General features: G+C 27.5%; 1 protein-coding gene across 1 annotated transcript; it reads right to left on the reverse strand.

The window, feature by feature from the left end:
- Positions 1–754: 754 nt before the first annotated feature.
- UBL3 (ubiquitin like 3) lies at positions 755–23,492 on the reverse strand. Its single transcript, XM_035096017.1, has 4 exons — positions 22,962–23,492; positions 3,074–3,182; positions 2,512–2,676; positions 755–2,100 (listed from the first exon to the last, which is right to left on the reverse strand). The coding sequence occupies exons 1-4, from the start codon at positions 22,989–22,991 to the stop codon at positions 2,036–2,038; spliced, it is 369 nt and encodes a 122-aa protein (XP_034951908.1). The 5' UTR covers positions 22,992–23,492; the 3' UTR covers positions 755–2,035.
- Between the last annotated feature and the right edge of the window lie 48 nt (positions 23,493–23,540).

The raw sequence follows: 23,540 nt of genomic DNA on the forward strand, positions 1-23,540 counted from the left end.
GAGTTATTTTTCTTTTATGTATATAACAATAAATGCTCAGTTCAATTTATTCGAGAAATTCTTTTTCTCATCATTATTCAATTAATTATTCAAATTTTCTATTTTATTCTCTGAGGATTTATTGATCATACTATCATAGATTTTAAATTCACATTAATTTCGAATGAACTATTTAAAAATTAATAAGTAAATTAACAAAAACATTTTCTTTACATGTACGGTTTCCAAAAATAATCATTTTCATACAGAGTTGAAATATTTATAAGTAAATTGAAATGATATGCTCCGATAATCAAACAATTCCAACTTAAAAATAAAGATTATTATTTATAGATATATGAATGAGCCACCATTTCCTGTGCTAAACCAGTGTACAGAAGAATGAAAAAATTGCTATAATGAAAAAAAAATTTTTTCAGAAATAAATAACACTTTAATAATAAAATCCAATAAAATTTACTACACGAGGACAGTATATATACATATTTTTATGCACTGATAAGAGATATAATACAATACAGTAAGTAGAGTAGAATATGTGTAAAATAAGTTAGAACATATTATAAATTTTTGTATATAATACTTATTTATAATACGTTCTACAAACATTTATCTATCCATTTGTAATAGAGAATTTTAATGGATTAACCAATCAATATCTAGGCCCAATTGATGAATTTGGACGGGGATAATTTAGGGGAAATTTTTGCGGCAAAGGGCAAAGAATAAGAATTAACAGGGAATATATATTTGATAAAATCATTTAATTAATTATAAATACGATAAGAGATCCAATGTCCATTTCCTCTGCTTTTTATTACACATCCCAACAAGAATGTGATCTATTTTGTATACTAAACTCTTAAAGTGGCGTCATAATATTACTTTAAATTTGTGATAATAAAGTCTATAGTATGAGAGTTCAACTGTATGTTAACATATCTCATACCACTCATATATTTCATTTGTAAATATATATTTATATATGTATATATATATATATATTTTTATAATTTTAATAATAGTATGTATATCATTATATTTACTACCTGCGTATCACAACATAAATTTTTTTTCTCAATTTTCACACAACATACATCCCATTTTTATCATTGCAAACATACTCACACATATTCTGCCTACATAATAATAACACTGCAATAGTTTGATAGTGATTGAGACTTTAAGCACTGTAGCGTTGTTCCAGAGAGCATATCCGCCGGGGCGAGTTCGTACTTCATTTCTATTTTTTTGTATTTTGTTTATTTATTCATATTTTCACTCATCTCTGGAATTCTTTATGCGTCGATATCGTATTATCATCGCGTGCGATTTGTATGAAAGAGGCCAATGAACTTTGTATTACAAAACGGCATAAAGTAGAGTACACATTATATACACTGAATTACATTTTTCAGGTATCATCTAGTGTCACAAAGATTACTCAACATTATTTGTTATTTTTCTTATTAAAAGCTGATGAGTATGCCTTTTTGGATATTATATTTCCATTTCATAATGTCCATGCTATTGTTAATTTGTAATTTTTGAAATCAAGTCCAGCTATTTTGAGGAATCTGATAAAAGCTCCTGTTTCCACCGTATGAGCAATGTTTTAAATTTAAACAATGTTATTTATACGGTTATTTGGCTCTGATGCTAATATCTTTTTGTGGCTATGATAATTTTGTCCATTTATTTATTATTCCTTTATATTTTCTTTTTCAACACTCACTTATGTTTTTAGTTCAATCAAATTATCAAAGCGTCGTGTTGCCCCTGATATGAGAACATTAAACAGCCAACTATTCTAGTAAAAAATGCCTTGATTCCCGTCGTTTATCTTTATTATTTGTAACTGTACTTGTAACTCCTTGTCATGATTGACATTTAATAATCATTCATCTTTGCTACATTGCTCGCAAGTTCAGTCACTAACGATTATACATCAGCATAAAATCTTATAAACCATGGCTCAACTTGGATATCTATTGATTCATTTTTTATTATCTTAAGAATCCAAGGCAGCCAATGTTTAGAGTATACAGCAGGATGCTGAGCAGCAACTACTACCACCACCTTTACTCTTTTGTCTCTGATCTGAAACACAAATTTTTATGTTGATTTATCTATTAAGTATAATTCATAATAAAACGCAACTTTTTTCAAGTAAAAATTAATCATCGAGTCTTTATTATTTCTGATGATAATAGAAAAAAGGAATTAGACAGATAAAGTGTATTACATTCAAACTTTTATTTCAGTAACAAGCATCATCATCGTGTAGAACATGCATGTAATCACCGTTAGGAAGGATACCTACATTATTTCAAAAGGAAAAGGATGAAGGAATAGTAATAAATTGTAAGAAAAATAATACATACTAAAGATCAAATATTCTTTTATGTAAAATTATATGATAAAAAATTAATAAAAAAAAATATTTATTCTACTTTAGTGATAATATTTGTATTTCAATAATATACTAAGAATTAATTATCTATTATTTACCTTGGGAATTGGGCTCAGGAAGATTTTCCCGAGGAACTAGATGCATAACTGTTGTTTTTCCAAAAGGAAGCCCAAGTGCACCGAGCGTTACATTGCTATGTAAGAAACGGCCTTGATAAATTAGTCGCAAAATTTCTGCCTTAGCTACAGCTTCTTCCGCCCAGTCTGTAATCAATAAATATTTTTAAATACCATTCTATATAATTCTATTTTCTATTAATTAGTATGAATTCACTTTCTTTTGAATACAGAAAAATATTTTTAGAAATGGAATGGAGTTCTCAACGAAATACATAACTTCCTTGGAAGTGGTGAAAGTACTTCCTGAATGAAATATTACATTTTTGTACACAAGTGATACAAATTCACTCAGTTATGAAAGCTATTCATAAAAACAAATAAGTATACATAAACATAAATTATTTTCTTTCAACATAAAAATAATTAATAATAAAAAAAAAAAAAAAGAATTCTCAAGTAAATATTGGAAAACTAAAAATAAATTTATATCCAGATGTAGATTCTACTGTCTGAGAAAAAAGAATTCAACAGAAATATATACCTTCTGGCCAGTTCTCAAACACATGGTGAGCAATGTCTCCTGCAGAGTCACTGGGACTGAATAGGAACTCTTTTGTCTTACCACTAACGAGGATAAGGCGTAGGTTTATCTGTAAGTAGAAAATAAAACCATTTATATAATTATACTATAGAAGTATCTGAATATTTTTATAGACATGTAATTAATATTGATAATGTCAAGTAATAAATGCTATTCAAATTATAAGCAATTTACATTCATATTTATGTTTCTTTACCCAACTTATCTTCACACATAAAATAATAATTTTTTATTCAATAAGTTGTGATAATTTTAAACATTTACGCTTTCCCAGAATATAAGTGAAACTACCAAGTTCTTATGATGATTTCAATGCTTAAGATTTGTTTTAATGTTTTCTCTTAAATTCAAGAGTGTAATCAATTGCCATGAGTAATTTACAAAGTCGAAAGTACACACATGCACTTGTTTTATGCATATAAATTCACATTGATATTCTCAATGTTTTCCTGAAAGATAATAAATCACATTAAATCTCAACACGTTTGTATATCCATTCTAGATGATGGGTTGCTTCACAGTCAAACAGCGATTGGAAACCATATGAAAATAAAAATTTTATCTCACACCAATACCACACACTGTATCAGTGTACATATGGCATGAAAACAATATTATATGGGTTTTCAAACAGTTCGGATGAAATCTAGTAAAACGAAACATAGAGCCTCACGCTTTCCAGCTGAGGCCTCTATCCATTCTCTTTTCTTTATTTTATTTTATCGCACACAAAAGTACTGTTACGATACTTTAACAATATGATTCTCAAGTAGTAAATTTATTGCACGTAAAACTTGTAAGTCTCAACAAAAAGATGCATTTTGCACATTTATTCATGATAGTTGTTATTCATTGAATACTGAAATTCCATAATCGTGGTTCAAATTTTTACAGCAAATAAAAAACATTGTTTCATCATTTAAAGTTAATTTGAAGTAAATAAGTGAGATTCAGTTGAATGAGTAACAGTTATGTATTTTTTATTGACAAACAAAGCTATGCCTATCAATATGTAATTCTACTTCACATGAATTATTGAAAGAGATCCAATTTAAATGTAGCTCTAATCTGAAATTGATGAGAACAAGGTCTATTTCATTTTTGAAGTAGCTCACCTGATATGGAACTAATGAAGAATAGGGTAGTAATGAAGTAGCAAGATCATGGTATACCATAAGAAAATGTAATCAGACCCAAATATGGTCATACTTCATTGCTACTGGAGATCTTGGTGTTAATTAATAAATAATATGATATTAAACTGGATTATAATTGAGTGTATATGATTAAAATAACTGAATAGATGATAAGAAGATAATTTAACAGGTAGTATAGGTAAGTAATGAAGTAGTAGTAGGGTAGTAATGATCATGGCCATATGATCAGGTCTACATACATTCATATTTAATTGCTACGTGCATTCAATAAATGATATTCTTGGATTAAGAATGGTTCCATTCTTGGTTATTATAGCATTAACATGAATGAAGACAGGATAGGAACAGCATGGATCCAGGATGCTGGCAGAGTAGGCAATAGTATGCTCGCAAGATCATGACATTTCTATCATGATCCTGTCTTCATTCATATTAATATTATAATAACCAAGAATGGAGTCATTCTTGATCCAAGAATACCATTTACTGAATGCAAGTAGCAATTAAATATGAATGTATGTAGACCTGATCATATGGCCATGATCATTACTACCCTACTACTACTTCATCACTTACTTATTATTATTTTATTGAAGAATATCATAATCAAGAATGAAATCATTTTTGATCCAAGAATATAATTTTATCCTGGTGGGGATAAACATCAGAGCAATTAATATTAAAATTTAACATAGAAGGGTGTAAATGCTGCAATAACTATAATTTTACCAAATCGATAGTATTATTTATATTCTCAAAAATCTTAACATGTTGGATTATATATGATGTAATCAATCACGTGTCGAGAAAAACTAGGTCGTTCATATGGCTATCGATAATAATCACCTAAGAAACCTTCACAACTTTCTTCACTAATCACTTACTAATCAATGACTTGCAAATAATATAATCCTTTTTTCATCACACCAAAGTTCATCTAAACAACAAATTATTTTCTAATCACTTATCTATATACATTCTTTTTTTTTTTATTTTTTACATCAATGTTATTTAATTATTGAAGATAATCAAAATACTTGAGATAGTTTAATCACGATAATCTTCAAAGACAACTTCAACAAACAATATAATGAAATTATACTATTCTGGATTAATTATAACACGCTAAAATCATGGTACTTAGATAAACTCACAACTTAGTGAAAACTATCACTCACACTTGAACTTTATTGCCTAAAGCAGTTCATAGTTTGTATGAACTGATAATCGATATCCTATTACAATCATGCTAAGATAGAAAATTGTCAAAGTTCCAAAGTTACCCAAAACTGGATAACTTTTCATGTCAGTTGGTTTCTTTGTTTAAATAAATTATTGGTAATTCATCATTAAAATAAATCAAATCTCCATCAAACATTCTCTCTGGTAAAATAATCTTCTATTTCATTATTTCCTTGATATCATCTTCATTCATTTTCAGACTTATCAATATGACTTGATATCTATTAAAGATTGAATCCATATAAAAATTTGATTAGTCCCACAATTTGAATAGTAAGGACCTATAGGAAGATAGAGAATAAAGGAAATGTGATTTTTAAAAAATTTCCAACTTCGAATAACAGTGGAGAAAGATTATATTGAAAAGTAGTTGGAGCATTCTCGTTTCAAATGTTCTATTATATTTTTCGATGTCGCATACGTCATCACGTAGGGTCAAGGAAGCAAAAAAAGAAAGACTAATAGAGAGTACAAGTGTATAGAAGAAAAAAAAAAAGACTGAGCACACGTTCACCTTGAATCGATGCTATGAGGGGCATAAGTAGAGTTGCTGTGGAATCGACGAAAACCAGGTCATTGGAACATAGCATTTGCAACATGATGCGCAGACTTGTGAGCGCATCCCTGCATTATACCAAGTTGCAAAGTTTTCAAATTCTCTACTACTCTGGAGACAAAATATACAGGCATCTATTTTCGATAAAGAATATTTTTTCGATAATTTCCAATACAAGTTGACTCAGCAAATACGGAAATAAATATCATAGTTATACACTTGGTGTTTAATCAAAGTTATTCAGTGATTGTTTTTTTTTTTCTTTCAATTCAAGGATATACAATAAATAATACCTACAATTATTGAAAACAAAAAAATTCATTACATAAATAAATGATTTGTGAACTTGATCATTTTTCAGTATCAACAAAAGAAGAGGTAAGTAGCAGAGAGACATAGTTTTGGTCTATATAGTTGAGGGTGAGCAGAAAAAACTGGCCTCGACCCTGAAGAGAAAAAAACCAGTGGAATAAAGAGTGGGTGTGGAGAACATCTACCGGTTGTCGTGATTGTACCTAACTTGCGTCATCGTCATTTGAAAATGTATATTTATAGTAATATTGCTTATTCATTTCCTACTTTTTTTTTTTACTTTTATGATAATTGACAATATATTTTTATGGCTTTTTAAAGAATATCAAGCAGCACAGCAGCATTTATTATATTTAAATATTTACATATCATAATAAAAATAATACTATCAGTTTGAATTGATTAAAAATGATAAAGGTCACTAGATGCATTGCTGATAAACTTAAAATATTTTTAAATATATTAAACATTTTATTATAGAGTAAAATATTTTTTGGAGTAATTTTTGATGCTTCTAGATGTTGTGAAAGAATAGATAAATAATGATAAGTGATTAAATAATTACGAATTTATAATTTATAAAAATTGATATGGTTTATTTGAAACATCTTTTATTATTCTAGCTTGTTAAAGCCTTGGAAGAGAACACTAACCTCACCACCAGATCCCATTGTATCTTTCACAGTTTCTTTATTACTAGTCCAGTCAATATAGGAGGCTTGGCTCCATTTATCTTGAAAATTTTTGTACAAAGGGCAATTTTTAATTTTCTAATGTCAAAATATCCGTAATGACCTGTAGAAAAAATGTGCCCAAAAACGAAAGTGCGCTGATTTTTTTTTATATGATTTTTTCGCATTTTAGTGGTCCCGTGTATCTAAGCGAGACAGCACTATAGGCGGCACCACGCGCTAGAGAAGGACATAACTATCGGAATGAAAAAATCGTATTTTCGATAAAAAAAATTGTAGTTTTCTTGTTCAATATTATTTTATTAATTATTTGATGAACAAAAAAAACCTACAAAATCATCAATTTCTTAAAGTTGGTAATTTTTTCATTTATTTATAAAAATTTGTTTTTTTATTTATGTATAAAAAATTCCTTCATTATAGTAAATAATATATTTATTTATTATATTAATTTGATATTTATTTACTTATTTTAGGCAAATATTTGACCCAAAAAATTAAAAAAAATATCAAATTAATATAATAAATAAATATATTATTTACTATAATGAAGGAATTTTTTATACATAAATAAAAAAACAAATTTTTATAAATAAATGAAAAAATTACCAACTTTAAGAAATTGATGATTTTGTAGGTTTTTTTTGTTCATCAAATAATTAATAAAATAATATTGAACAAGAAAACTACAATTTTTTTTATCGAAAATACGATTTTTTCATTCCGATAGTTATGTCCTTCTCTAGCGCGTGGTGCCGCCTATAGTGCTGTCTCGCTTAGATACACGGGACCACTAAAATGCGAAAAAATCATATAAAAAAAAATCAGCGCACTTTCGTTTTTGGGCACATTTTTTCTACAGGTCATTACGGATATTTTGACATTAGAAAATTAAAAATTGCCCTTTGTACAAAAATTTTCAAGATAAATGGAGCCAAGCCTCCTATATTGACTGGACTATACCACAGGAATAAAAAATATATTCTGTTACCACAACTGATCTGAGATCTATGCTTGCAACAGTCTTTATGTCTATTGTGCCTACAGAACAGACAAGTTAATGCTGTAAATTCAGCTTGCATGTTTAAGAAAAATATTTTTACTGTATCTAATTAGGCAAGGTGACAAATTGTTTGAATAAAATGATAAAAATTATCCAATGCAAGTACATTTAAATTTATCACAAATAAACTGGAGCTTGCCAGATTTACATTGAAAGTTTGTATTGGAATTAATAAAAAAACAATTCAATGCCAAGGAAAAATTATTTATACGTTATTTATTTTTTGAGTATGAAATTCTTTTCGATAAAATAAAGGTTGAATTTATGATTTGAAGAGTAAAAAATTTCTGTTAGTATGAGATTGAAACAGACTAAAAATCAGTAATAGGTATATAGAGACAGAGGAATCTGTGAATAAAGGAAATATATTCTTCTTGTATAGTCTGTTCTATGGCTTGGTCTTCTACTCTCCCTCGTTTTTTTTTTTTCTCATATCCATTCGTTTCTTTCACTTCTATTCTCCCTTCATACTACACTCTGACTCGCCACTTGCTCGTTCTAAAATCCCATTGACTTTTTTCCTTGCTCCTGATCCTGCTCTCCCTTTTTCGATTACTCTTCATTTTTTTGCAGAATCATTTGCATTGGAATATTTTCAAGTTTTTTTTTTTGTTAATCACACTTATACTGCACTGAAATTTATAAAGCTCTTGACTTCTTCTATTGATCTAAATGATTATATTGAATTAAAGCATCCACAAACATAAATGTAAATTTGAATATGATGCACTCAACGACTTCATCTTCCCTAAAATTTATGTACAGTTATAAATTTAGTAGAATAATAACTTAAAAAGAAGGAAGAAAATAGCATTCAAATGTGAACGAGTTTCAATACACTAGGAATTCAAGCTTATAATGCAGTTATATTTTTTATTTACATGAATAAACTTTAAAAATTAAATAATTAAAATAAATAAAATTGACATTTATTAATTCATAAAAAATATTTAAAATGTGAAAAAGTAAGTGAGCAAATTGTGCAGTAATATTTTAAATAAAAATTTTAAAAAAGATAAATAATGAAAACATTTTTGAAATAAATACAAATATGTATTAGTAATTAAATAAAATGAGCAGTTGAGAATAACAAGTGGTACATCAACTGGCAACGCCAGTATGTAGAATTTCCTTAATAATGTAACACAACTTCTACAACATGTACGATTAACACGAGTCATTTACGACTGACAATTACTTCAATTACAAAGAACTAACCTTTGAGGTTAAATATTTTAATACTTCACCATTCCTCGTTCATATTTGATAAGCAAGTGATTCCATGACGTTTTAAAACGTAAATAAAATTATGAATGAACCACCATGCTGGGTTTTAAGAGTCTAGACTAATTGTTTTAGTCATTATTCTTATTATTTATAAAGGGAAAATATTGATCATATTTATTTTGAGAAATAACTTGGAGGGTAATAAAACTTTCTACATATTTTATTAATGTCGAGGGTAATGTAAATATATATATTTCATTAATTTATGTATAAATTCAGTCGACGTTGTTTTAGTGTTTGTACAAGTATATGTGGTCATTGTACAGATGAATATGTTTTTTTAACGGTTTAAAATATCGTTAGAGATATGCTGCAGTATGTGATGTGAGTGTGCTATGAGAATACAGGCCAACTAAACGCAAGAGCTTCTTACTTGACTCTTGATTTTTATACGAGTAATTATCACTTAAAGTAATTAATGGAATTTTTACGTGATAACAACCTTATAAAAAGCCACGAATACCATAGTTGTTGAGAATAAATGAAAATATGAATTTTAAAGTACCTCAATGATTATTTTACACTTTGGCGAAATTCCAAAAACTTCACAAATCTTGATTTATAACTCAACATTTATATATAATCATTTCAGTTCTTCTTTTATGTATTTTTAAAATCAGAAAAATTGTGAAAATGTGTTGGACTAAATTCTTTAATAAAAAAAAAATGAATTTTTTTTATCAAATAAAAATATTTATTTAAATTTAAATATTTGTATTTGATAAAATTGGTGTAAACATTAGACAATGAACGTTTAAAACCAAAGAATGATGAGTAAAAAATAAATTAGAGGTAATTATTTCTAATATAATGTTCTTTCTAACAATTTTTCATCGTCCTTAACAGAAAAAAAAAATTAAATTAAGCTAGTTCTAGCACGTAAGTGCGGATTTTATTCACAATGAGTAAAAATAAGGTTAAAAAAGGATTATAATTTTTATTTAAGATTGCTTGAAAAATAATTATCTGGGTTTTGAAAATTAACTGCAGTATGTAAACCTTTAAAATTAAACATTAAAGGTAAAAAATGAGCCTATTTCTTATTTAACCAATATATAAAACAGCATTTTAAGATCGAATTTTTTCACTGAAATGATCGATGGCTTCGTTTTTTTATTTCCTTTACTTTTCAGAATATTTTATTACTTTTTGGAGTATTCTATTGTACCCAATATTGCTCCGAATTTTCTTATCATTTATCAAAAATTAATTTACATTAAAAGAGTTTTATATTTTTTTTTATTCAATCAACTTGAAGACCATAAAATATTGTAAAAACTGTTTAAATCTTATTTTTTAATATAGTTAGCAATTGATCCATCTTCTGGGTAATGCTTATCAATTAGTCTGTTTACCCCAAAGGATTAGGGAAGCTATATTATTCAAAATTACATAAAATAATAACACGTCATTCACATGTGTTGCATAATACAATAACAGATTATAAAAAGTGTTAAAGAAAAAAAATAGGCTATGACTTAGATTCTATTTTTTATTTATCCCTGCATTCTAGAGAAGCCATAAATGTGGATATCACTATTGTAAAGCGTTAACAAGGTGTATTTAATTATTTGATTGGATTGACCGATATATTTATGAGACCTCCTGATATAAGAGATTGTTTCCTAAAAAAGAACTAGACAATCATTAATTAAAATGAAAGCTACAAGTTTTTATTGTTTAATAAATGTATAATATAAGTATCATATTTCCATAACGTTTAAAAATACTATGGATAATTAAGTGGTAGGGTAATTGAAGAAAAAAGAATAACATGATAGCATCTAGAGTCGTGCGTCACACTAGTTCTATGTACAGTACAATGGCTATAACTTAGTGTTATGACCTGCTAACTGTAACATGGTTCATCAATATTATTACCACACGTATGTAACTGGAATCACACGTAAGTGATAGATAGATAAAATAAATAAATACCATAATGCCAGTGGGTATTATTGTAGAATCATCAGCAAAACAATTATTAGCATAGCAGATAAATAAAGAAATTTTTTCTATACCATCAGGTAAAATATAGATAAATGTCTAGGATAATTTCCCCCAGCTGCTGAAAAATGTATAATGAATAGAAGTAAAAAAGATTTCTAAGAGTTTGGATATCCAATACCATAAGCTTCCTAAATAGCTCATTGGATTGGCATTGGATGACTCACCGAGTGTCTATTGAGCAGCCAGTTCAGTACAACCAACGATAATTTTTCTTCTATTCTCTGACAATCCCTCTATTTCTCTCTAGTTGTTTTGAATGCTGACACACCCTCAGGAGATTCGAATTCTCCCTTGACGGGTGTGCTTTTAGAGCAACTGTTTCTACTTAAGTTTGTCATGTCATCATCATCATCCACGGTTGACTGTGAGAAAAATCAAATAAAATCCAAGGAAAACCAGATGACGATTTTGGATTCAAAATAACAGAAGGCACAGTGGGAAATGAAGGGGAATCTTGGTTGGTTCAAGATGGGAGAAAAGTGTGGGTGTGGTGATGCAGAAGAGTGAGACAGAGCTTCAGTAGTTGCACAGCAAAGTAGAAAACCCTACCGACTGACGAGTAGTCGAGTAGTGGGAGCCGATCGATTGCAATGTTCGTCCTGTTATGCTGGCCCACCCGGCCAGAGCGCTTGCTTGTCGCAACCCGTCTAGTCTGCTGGTTTCTATTCGTACACTATATATCCCTCCAACCCAAACTTTTGTCCTCTTTGCTCATACTTGCTCAGACTATTTCTCCTCTTTGTCAGTTGCTGATGACCAACCATTTGCTATCCCTGGTCTTGTTCCTGATGGACAGTACGTGAATTCCTAGATCAAAGGTGAATCAACCTCAAATTCACTGGAATCTACCAGTTACGTTCATCCAGGCATCTCTCATTTGACCTAGTCTCTTTATTTTTACGCTGTTTCTTTCAGCTATTTCATCCATTCCCTCCTGCTGCTTTTAAAAACTCTACTTCTTCCCTACTTTAGACGATTAATTGTACTTATAATTGGTTTTGAGTAAGTCAATCATTATTAAAGAAATCCAAACTTTTGAACTTTGGGTTCATTGAAATTAATGAAGTTAAAACTCTGCCTATTTCTTCTTTTTTTCGAACTATTTTTATTAAATTCATTATTAATTTCAATGTGAGTTACCCAAGTTATATGGCAGAAAAAAAGAAATATTTATGGCTGGTTGTTAAATTTTGATGAATCCAAGTTTAGTTAGGAATTTTAAAAGTGTATTCTATAATGATAAATGTTCCATAAACTTCGTCAATATCTCTAGTATTATAAAGATCAAACTTAGAAAAGATGACGATATATATAACCTACATGAACTTTCTTCTTTTTTTTTCCTGTAATATATAATTTTTACCACTAGTTTACTCAGTTCCTACAGTATTCAGAAACACCAGTAGCTTTTATCTTGCAGCCATATGACTTTAAAGCGTACAACCATATTTTATTTTTTTTTTGAAGTTGACTTTTTTTATATAGCTTTGAGGTCAGCCACCTTAAAATAAATCTAATTATATGTCTTCTGAAGTTTTTTGAACTTGGAATAAAAGAAAAAAAATATTTTCCCACAATTTAAATTCAAACAAATCTAATAAAATAAATTTGAAAATTCAAAACTCTAAGTATAAAACGAGGTATTGAAAAAAAATAAAACCAAGAAGAGAAGTAATCAATGTTGAAACAGACTCTAGAATAAAAGAAGTAACTGTGATTTAGTTTTATTATGAAAAAAAGGTCATGGGTTGCTGCTTTTCATTCTGGTTTTTGATCGATAATTCTGAACAATACAACCACACCTGATAATGAGTCTGATGATGATGACTGGCATCGTAATTCAGTTCAATCCTATTCGTGCATCTGCATGGTGTAGCGTAAGCAGATATCTACTAAATAGACCACCTTATCTAATATCATCTCACTACATAGAAACTTATTGTAAGAAACACACTAGAGATACAGAAGAAAAAAAAATTAATCAAGTCTAGATTCTATAAACAAACTGATAATCTCGATGAATGTTTTCCTCTCACAACTTTACGTTAATCAAAAACATTAATTAATTAAAATTCATCAAATGATAATCATTTTGAATATTTCATTGGAAAAAAAAGTAATAAAAGTGTGCCTGTCAATTTATTAGATGGAAAAAAAAAATAGTGAACACAATACAGATGATGGTAGCAATTATTTAAATTTCATTCCAGTCAAGCTCTGATCAATATCAAAAATCAGTTCAATTTTCACGCGCGATTTCCCAATCTTCACAAGTTGAATAATCAAATAAACTTTCGGAAAAATGAATAAATGCTAAGGAAAAGAATGTCAAGTCATTATTAAAAAATGAATAACAAATTCCGATCGAGTCCACGTGAATAACTCGAATTTCAGAATATGGATATACTGTGTATAATATTGAAACATCTAGAGGGGTAAAAATGTAAGAAATAGCGACAGAGATTCAAGTCATTTCTCTCTTTCCTCCTTGTTACGTTCGCCTCAGTGGGTCCATTAATTCCAAGAAATATAGGTTAATTTGTAAAAAGATATAAAATTAAAGAATTATTTTTCTCAGAGTCATTCTCCATAATAACATCTTGCTTCAAAATAAGAAAATAGTGTGCTTTTGTTTATTATCATTCCATAGTTCCTTTAATAAATCATCATCATATTTTATTAAAGACTCTAGGATGCCGAAAAATGACCCAAAACTTACTGCTTCTCTTTTTCATGTGGAAAATTGTAAATAAGGTAGGATGTTATTTAAGACGATCGACGGACTAGGACACTTGATCCCTAAGGAGCTTAAAATATACTTAAAGCCAGAATTTTTAACTTTTCATTAGGAAGTTATAGTAATGGAGTCGGTTTTTGAATGATTTTTTATGTCAGGTTTTTTTCATTTTTGATATCTCGAGAATCATTGAAGATATTGACTCCAGACTAATTTCATTTCAAACATAATACAATGAAGAAGATCGGAAAATGAGTTTAAACAAATTTAATCCAGTCGTAAAATAGATTTTACTTATTGAGTGATTAATATAGTTGAAAACTCTGGTCAATATCAATACAATATGGCTGCTAATGACTTTACATGACTCTAAACGATTATGTATTGTTTCTAACAATTTCAATCTGTTATAAACAATTTAAAATGGTTTTAATTTATTAAATTATCACTATTATGATTATATTAAATAAATATTAATATAATGTTGGTATAAATAACCTGATGTAATTAGGGAATTGAGACCAAGACCCATTGTTTTTTTGTCTAGGGAAATGTGAAACAATTTTTGTCATCTAAAATATTGTAAGTATTATTGTATGATAAGCATGGTTGTGAGGAAATATAACAGTTATATTTACTTTCACCTAATATAAAGTTTTTCCCAACAGTTGTTGCAGTAATTCTATGAGTTAATTAACGCGAAAAGACTACTATTTCTACAGAAAAGTTCATTTTATCAAACCAGAGAACTGAGTTGTATTGCTCTGTAATAAATGCTAATTGATTGAATTTAGTGAACCGTTTGATCTCATTTTTAATTTATTTTTTATTCTCTTTTCATTATTTCCCATGGTTTCATTTCCAGTTAACTTTTTTTTTTTCACATTCTATTTTTTTTCTTTTTTTTTTTTTTTATTTTTTTGAAAAAAAGACATCTTTGTCGTTCAGTTATTATTGATTGAGCTTTTCTGCTGTGCTTTGGATGAAATTTAATGAAATACGTATTATTGCTTGACCGATGAGCTAGAATTTACGCTGAAATAAATAGATTCGTTTTCATTACAAAAACAAATTGATTGATTACTTTTAATGTTAGAAATTAAAATGAACGATTATTTATTTATATTTTTCTTGTGTTATAGTTAATATTGGTTGTATTCATAAATCATTTTAGTAGATGGATAAAATGAGTATTATGAATGAATTCACGTTATTTTTGAAATATAAAAATGAGAGAAAGTAATTCAAGAGAAAATGAAAATGGATATTTATTAAATTTTTTTACTTTAAATACTGTAAACAATTTTAAAAATAATTTAATTCAATTTTATACATAAATATAATTTGGAAATTTTTTTTGTAGTACTCCAGATTATTACTTTCAGTTAAAAAGTATTTAAATATTAATTTTCTTATTATACATCAAATAATTTATTTTAATAATAACAACGATTGAGATTAATTTTTTGTTCAGATTAATTTTTTTTTGGACTGCATTAGAATTAAAGATTATTACATGCAGAACATACAGAAAACTTAGCGTGTATATTTAATAAACAATAATTAATTTTATTTCAAAGGACTCTCGGGCTTTGTTTTGATAGAACCCAGAGCGATTGAAATACTTTAATAAAAAAAAAAGAAACAATAAAGTAAAAGATCCTATACTTGATCAAAATCTAGAAGCTGATCAGTAACTATTTTATTTATTTTTATCAAGTAATAATGTACAAAACCTTTAATTAAAAAATTTTTCAACAATTTGATAATTATCATAAAGTAAATTTAGATCATGTAATTAAATATTTGTATTCCAATTAATATATAATTAAATATATTTTGTAGAGCACTCTGCAAACTGACTAATTCCCACTCAATTCTACATCCACAAAGGTCGACTAAAGGTGCATTATATTTTTTTTTAATACTACAGTATTAAAAGAAAACGTATTACAAACATATTTATAATTAAAAATGAAGTTTAAAGCTTTAATAAATTTTTTCTTGATTAACTAGAATATTTTTATTACCCAGAAAAATAAATAAATTTCTTTTTAATGATGCTGTAATTTATTCCAACTCATTTTCTAGCTAACTTCAAAGACTAGTGATAAAATGCTGGCTCTTTTACCTCATAGAAAATGAGTACGAAAAAATGAAAGAGATATAGTGATTGGTCTTATTTGCATAAACACATGAGTGTTCACTAAGCTCTGGGTATTTCGGCCTAAATACAGTGTATGTAGTAAGATTCACTGAGCCAAGCAGGTCATTAAGTCACACGTGACACGTGCGGATTTTGCCCGGAAATGCATTAAGCACCAGGCATCAGTTGGCCTGAAGTACATTCAAGTTGACGTTGTTATATGTCTTCAATGTATTCGTTCTCTACTAGAGTCTGACTATTGTTGGCAATACTTCTATTGATGCGTGTCGCGACAGTATATAGTAGGTCAAGGATTTTTCAAAGATTAGAATAGTGTAGGTCCTCCACCGTAGGAGGTGATCTGTTTAAAACTTATTTAACTCACACTCTACATCACTTTTTAATCAATTATTCATGATGTTTAAGATGCAATTATTTTTATCTAGTTAATAATAACAAATTTATTCGTATTTTGATTAGTTATATGTTATTTGATTAATTATTAGTTTATTATAATTAAATGTAGAAATAGAAACTTATTTAATACTTCTTATTAACATCCAGACGACATATATAATTGGAGCTTATCTACTTATTCTATTCCCTACCGACGAATGTTATCGTATTATACTTGAGTTGGATTTGATAAAGTACAATTTAAACTTGGAGAGATGAAGAGATTCGTATATTGATTTGCATTACTTTATTTCCCATGTCATCTTTTTCAATTTAAAAACTGTCTCTATTGTGGAAAATTGTCAGACGAGTTATTGTTCGATGATTTGAAAAATAAAATAAATAAATAAATCATTTTATATGGAATTTTATGTGAATACTAACATATACAGTACTAAATACGTAGGAATATTATTCGTTTGAGATTAAATTCGGGCTTGTCACGTACTTTCAGAAGTTGGAAACATGATTCTCGACGATCTCCGTTTTCCAATCGTGACTATACAGCTTGCTTTTATTGAAAATGATGGTTGATGGCAAAGGGTTCACCACACAAGAGAGAATATTGGGTGTGGCTTAGAATAATCGCTAAACCATCTCAATTGACAGAAAGAGAAACAAATTTTTTTTTTTTGATAGAAATATCGATTCTTTTTCTCAACAGTTGTAGACAAAATAGTTTATTTAAATAATTAAAAAATGTTTTGATGAAATATTCAATCATCTTGATGTTAATTAATAAATAGTATGATATTACAATTGAATTATTATTTAATATTACTAGTTAAAAATAGTAGATAATGTAAATATGATTTAACAACCAATATAAGTAAGTAACAATAAATAAATATGAAGAGTAATTTTGTTAAAATTACCACAAGCACGTTAATTTAATTAATATTGATCTACATTTCCTGGAAAAATAATATTTCTAAATCTAAAATAATTTTATTATTAATTATAAATGCATTGATGCCAGTGTGAGGGGTCTGTGACACTAGTGTGATTATGATCAAGAATAAAATTATTCTTGATGCAGGAATATTATTTTCCTATTGTTATACAACGAAATATCTATTTTTTTATCTTAGAAATGATCGATAATTTATTGATTTTTATAAGGTTAAAGTTCTAAACGTTCCAGTGAACATTAATATAAATAAATAATAGAAATAATTTTCGATTTAATCTCCCTACAACCCTCAACTAGTTTGTACAATGCCTCAGGGAAAAAATTTCAAGCCTCCCCTTCAATCTAAATCACTCCTCAACAATTAACTTTCATGCTATAACAATTGTTAAAAATTATTTTCAAGTCTTTAAATGAGATTGTGAATAAAATCCCACCGTTTTTAAACATAATAATAGTTTTTTTTTTTTTATGTTCTTTAATCGAAAAAAAAATTATGCATTATAAAAATTATGCTGCAAGCGTAATAACTGGATCACTGTTTTTTCTAGTCCACTAAATAAATTTTTGTGCTTATTCATTTTTCCATTTACTATTAATAAAAAGAATATTTAAATATTCAATAAAATAGAATACCACACATAACCTTTGTCTAAAAATAAAATTAAATATAAATTCAAATTCCACATCTATTATTAATTCAAGATTAATATTATAATTGCAAGACAAAAAAAGGAAATAATAATAAAATACAAGCGATATTTCTAAAAAATGATGTAATAATTACGAAGATAAATAAGTGTAGAAATGTGATAACTCATTTAATAGTTTACATGTATAATGCATTAGTGGCATTAAATTTGCTACCACAGTTACTATATGATACAGATTAAGTTTACATGAATCTTGCTAATGTAACAATGCTTTTGTTTTGCATTTTCGGCATATACATTTTGATATTAACTAACTACACCGATATTTAATCACACACACACTCTATTTACAAGTAAATGCTATTAGAATTTAGAAGAAATTATGACTTTATGTTTACGAAATAATTTTAGTTCAGAAATTTCAAAACTTGCTTTGTACTCAACTACAATCATCATATTCTCTTTACCCATGATTTTATTTATTTCCACCTGGGATTTCAATATAATAAATTCGTATAAAGCATTCTTTTTGAAGTGAAAACTTCTTTAGGTGTGTTGAGCGATTTTTAGTTGAGGATAAACTTGTAAGTTTACATCACCAACATGCTAACATTAATGATATACCTATAGCTTTGAGATTGAAGTGTTTTAAATGAAACATTAGGTTTACCTATCTCCAATGATCGATTAAAATTTACCCCATATTTAAATAAATTCCAATCAAAAATTTTCGGTTCTTACTTAATTATATAACAATGAATATAATTAAAAAATGGATAAAAAAAATTTAAACAAACCATTGTTATTTTATATTTTCATGTTTTCACTTTTATCAAGAGTCTCTATAACTGCTTGAATTTTTTTTTTTTGTTTTACATGAATGATTTGATAGATCTAACGAGGTAACTACCGTATTTGGCAATAAAATTTGTAATTTTGAAATGTAAATCATGATTTCACAAGTAACTGTGTAGTAAAGAAGTACTTTCTCTTTACTTGGGTTAGGAAATGTTACACACATATATATATAAATATATTACCCGCATGCTCATTGAGGTATCATCATATCTTTGTTGGCAACAATCAAAATGTGACCAAAGAATAAATGTGAGTATAATAAATACAGGTAATGACGTGATTGAAGACAATGAAATCAATAATTAGAGCAGGATGAACAAGCATGTTAATCGCATACGCGATTTGAATTGATCTAGGTCAAATTACTATTACAACAAGAGTCTGTGAAAACAATCAAGTATATGTGCCTTGAATAACTAATAATTTAATGAGTAATCAAAGTTAAAAGTATAGGAAAAATAACTAGTGTTATGTAATAAATTCATTATTATTTCAATTTAAAGATAGATATGGTTACTAGTTGAAGTTAAGAATTATAATTAAATTTAAGGTATTTTGAATAAAAACAATTTTTTTTTGTTCTTCTGCCTATTGAGTTATCGATGTAGCCACGAAGCACAACCGCATGACTTTTGAAACGGGAAATTACGTCGACACTGTGGTCCTTGTAAACATGAAGAATGACATACACTTTCGAGTATCTTAACGCCATAAACAATCTTTATAACATTGAAATTAATTCAAGAGTATTTATTACGACTAATATGATAATTAAATTAAAATGATATTAATACTAATCACAATCATTTTTAACTCTAAAATGCATTATCTTTTATTTTAGTCTGAAAAAAAATGTATGTTATTCTACTTAAGGTCTGGACACCTGTAAAATAATTTAAAATATCAAAATCCAATAAATGAAAAGATATTTTTTTTTTTAGAGCTGTTTTTAATAATATTGGTTATATCATATATACCACTGGATTCAATTTAGGGTGAATATTTGTTTCAATAAGTAATTAAATTATTTCTAAATCATATAATACAGTCTGATATTTTTGCCCAATATTTTTATCCATGTCTTGTATGGGTTTTAAGGTAAACCAACCAAATAGAACTAATTTCTACATTATAGGAAGTTTCCCGTTATATCAAAAGACGTTACAGAGTTTACACTATAATTATCTTATACTAATCTACTTCACTGATATATTCAGAAAAGTGTAAATAAAATTATAATGACTTTTAGATGTTAAATTTTGTTTATGACTGTGTAAATGAACTTGATGATAATTAATAAGACTGTTATTTTTATTTTTATTACCTTGTTTATAACTATATATCGTGAGATCTTTAGTTACATATTATTGTGAAATAAATAATCTAATTCAGTTGATGTCGATTAAATTGAGAGCAATGTTTCAGTTCTTTGGAGTGATTTTATTCCTATTCAAGACATTTGTCCTTGCTTTATTTCTTACTGAGACGAGAACTCATTCTTGTACATTGACAGATTGTTTATATTTATATCATATGAATAAAAGAAATATTTTCTGTGAGAAAATTTACTTTTAAATTATTAATAATTGTTTGACAATTCTATTTAATAGAATACCATTATCAGCAGCCTGACAATATGATAAAGTCACTTTTTATGTGAATATCAATTCGAAGAAATAAATATTAAACTTTTATGTCTTTGTATATTTAATTTTTTAAATAACTCATCAGATATGAAATTGGAAGATTAATTTATTAATATAAAAAATTATTTTTAATAATTAATTTTTATTTTTTTCTTAAATGTTATTTTATTTTAAATAAATTAAAAAATTATTTTTTTGTCATTAATGTAATTCAAGATAAAAAAATCGTCATCGTATGACAAATATTTTAACCTTAGGTGTCATATATAGAAATAAAAAAATATTCAAATGGAGTAGCTCTATTTTATTTCATCAACGAAAATTCTCATGACCTAAGAATAACAATAATATTATTTTTAAAGGAACAGTAGCAATCACTTCTGTGTTAGTAATAACGGAAAAATATATGATAAAATAAAAAAAGAGAAATGATGTACTAAATATAGAATCCCCTGTATGTTCATTTGTACATGCAGAGTCACGGATAACGGTAGGTACAGCAGGATGGGCATTATGGGAGATGAAAAAAAATGCAGACAAGACAGAATAACATAATATTGTGGTATATATTTGGTTGAAAATTTTTAAATGTTTCATATTTGTCAAATAAAATATAAAAGGTCAAAAAAAAAAAAAAGTAAAAATAGCCACTTTAGATGAGCCACTCGAATGATATATTGTAAAAAAAAATATTCAGTAAATATATGTTTCACTTGTGTGTCAAAATAAATTGCGTACTGGAATATTCAATTAAAAAAATAAAAACCTAAATAAGCAAATAGTCATACTGAAGATAAATATTTTTAATTAATTTCATATCAAAAACATACTTTCATTATTAATATACTTGAAAGAAATGTTATAATCTAAAACAGGTGGTGTATAAATTTTCTAAAAATAGTTTCATGATATTAATTTCTAAATTTTTTATTCCATCTGAATTTAATTTATTGTTTTTCTTTTTACATAGATAAACTCTTATGTGAAGTATCACTCAGTTACATTACTTAATGTGAAAAGATAAAAGAGTTTTGATCAAATTCTTTTTATGTTCACGCCCCATTAAACCTTTTATTATATCTTTTGTTATTCCTTTTATTTTTTTTTCTATCATTTGACTTTTGCAACTTAGCTGGATTTAATGTATATATATATATTCAGTATATATATGTACATATATATAAACGCTAGTCACAGAAATCGATAAATGCAATTGCAGATAAATACGTGGCCCATGCAGTTAATTTTCATCTTCTTTATAAGTATCATTCAAAAATTTACATTATCTATTTATATATTATGTAAGGAATTATATAAAATATATTAGTTTGTCAGCAAATGCATCGAGACAAGTATAAAGAGTCACTGCAAACTTCAATGTAGTTATCAAAAATAAATACTCGTGTTATAAATTGAGTCTTGATGACTCAAAAATGGAAATAGCGTGTATGAATCACAATAAAAATGAGAGTTCATACAATGAAAATGTTACTTTTAAATTAAATTATTTTTATTTATGATTTTTATTAAATGACAGATAAATAAAAATGTAACAAAAGAAAAAGATATCTTATCGGGTGTCGAGAAATTGAAATAAATAAATGATATTTTCTGAATGGAATAAAGGTAGTATAATCAATGACAGTTCATGGAAGAGACTTGTTAAGAAATAATTACAAGTCAATAAAATTGAAATTCAATTTTTTCCACGAACATTTAAAAAAAAAAAAAAATAGAAAATAAAAATAATTTACATGCTAAAATGGACTTGATTAAATATGACACCTAGTGAGATGAGTGAAATTTTCTAGGGAAATTTTAAAACAAGAAATTAGGTCAGAAAATTCACGGAATACCAATATACATTCAAGTTTGTATAGATACAAAGGCATACATATAAACAGATATGATAATAATATAAACGACATTGAGTAAAAGTTTGGTTTTCACAAATAAAAAAAGTAAATAAACATGATGAACCAACATAATATTGTGAGAGAAACGTGGAAGGTTTATGGGATACGGTAGACATGTTGTGAGTCTATGAAGTCAAGATTATTGGCAATAAATAAATGTATGAGAAATGGAAGTAACAGTACTTACTTTATCTGACGGGATGTTTCTCGAATTCATGGTAAACCACTGTTAAAATCCTCTGGGATCAAAAGGCCTCAATAATTGCCAAATGACAACAAGCCTTTGTCTTAATGGCACAATAAAGATTAGCAGATGTTGATAATAATAAAGGGATTTTATTGTGTATGTGAAGCTCAGGATGAGCAGAGGCAGGCAAATCACTCACTTTCTTGAAAACTCATAAAAACACACTCTTTTTTTTTCAATATATATCTATATAGACATATAATAATATATTCACGCACAAATCACCACACCATTACGGCTCGTATTGCCGTTCAATCTCACGGCAAAGCCCGCCTCCTCTGGCCCGACGTTACTTGTACATGTCGGGCATGTAATACTTGAGCAACATTTTTGCGAGATAACACACAAGCCAATGCAAAAGATTAATCACTACAGCACTCACTGCTGTCCCAGTGTCAGAGCCAAACACATAAAATGGCGTTCCCAGAACGCAGTAATCTGGGAAAGCCTCAGCCACAGACTGCAAACCAGCTGAGAATCACGTCAATGGAGAAGGTCAACGCCTTGGACTTAACGTAT

Source organism: Chelonus insularis, unplaced genomic scaffold, assembly GCF_013357705.1.
Source record: "Chelonus insularis isolate UGA/USDA-ARS -01 unplaced genomic scaffold, ASM1335770v1 contig_139_pilon, whole genome shotgun sequence".
Taxonomy (NCBI): Eukaryota; Metazoa; Arthropoda; class Insecta; order Hymenoptera; family Braconidae; genus Chelonus; species Chelonus insularis.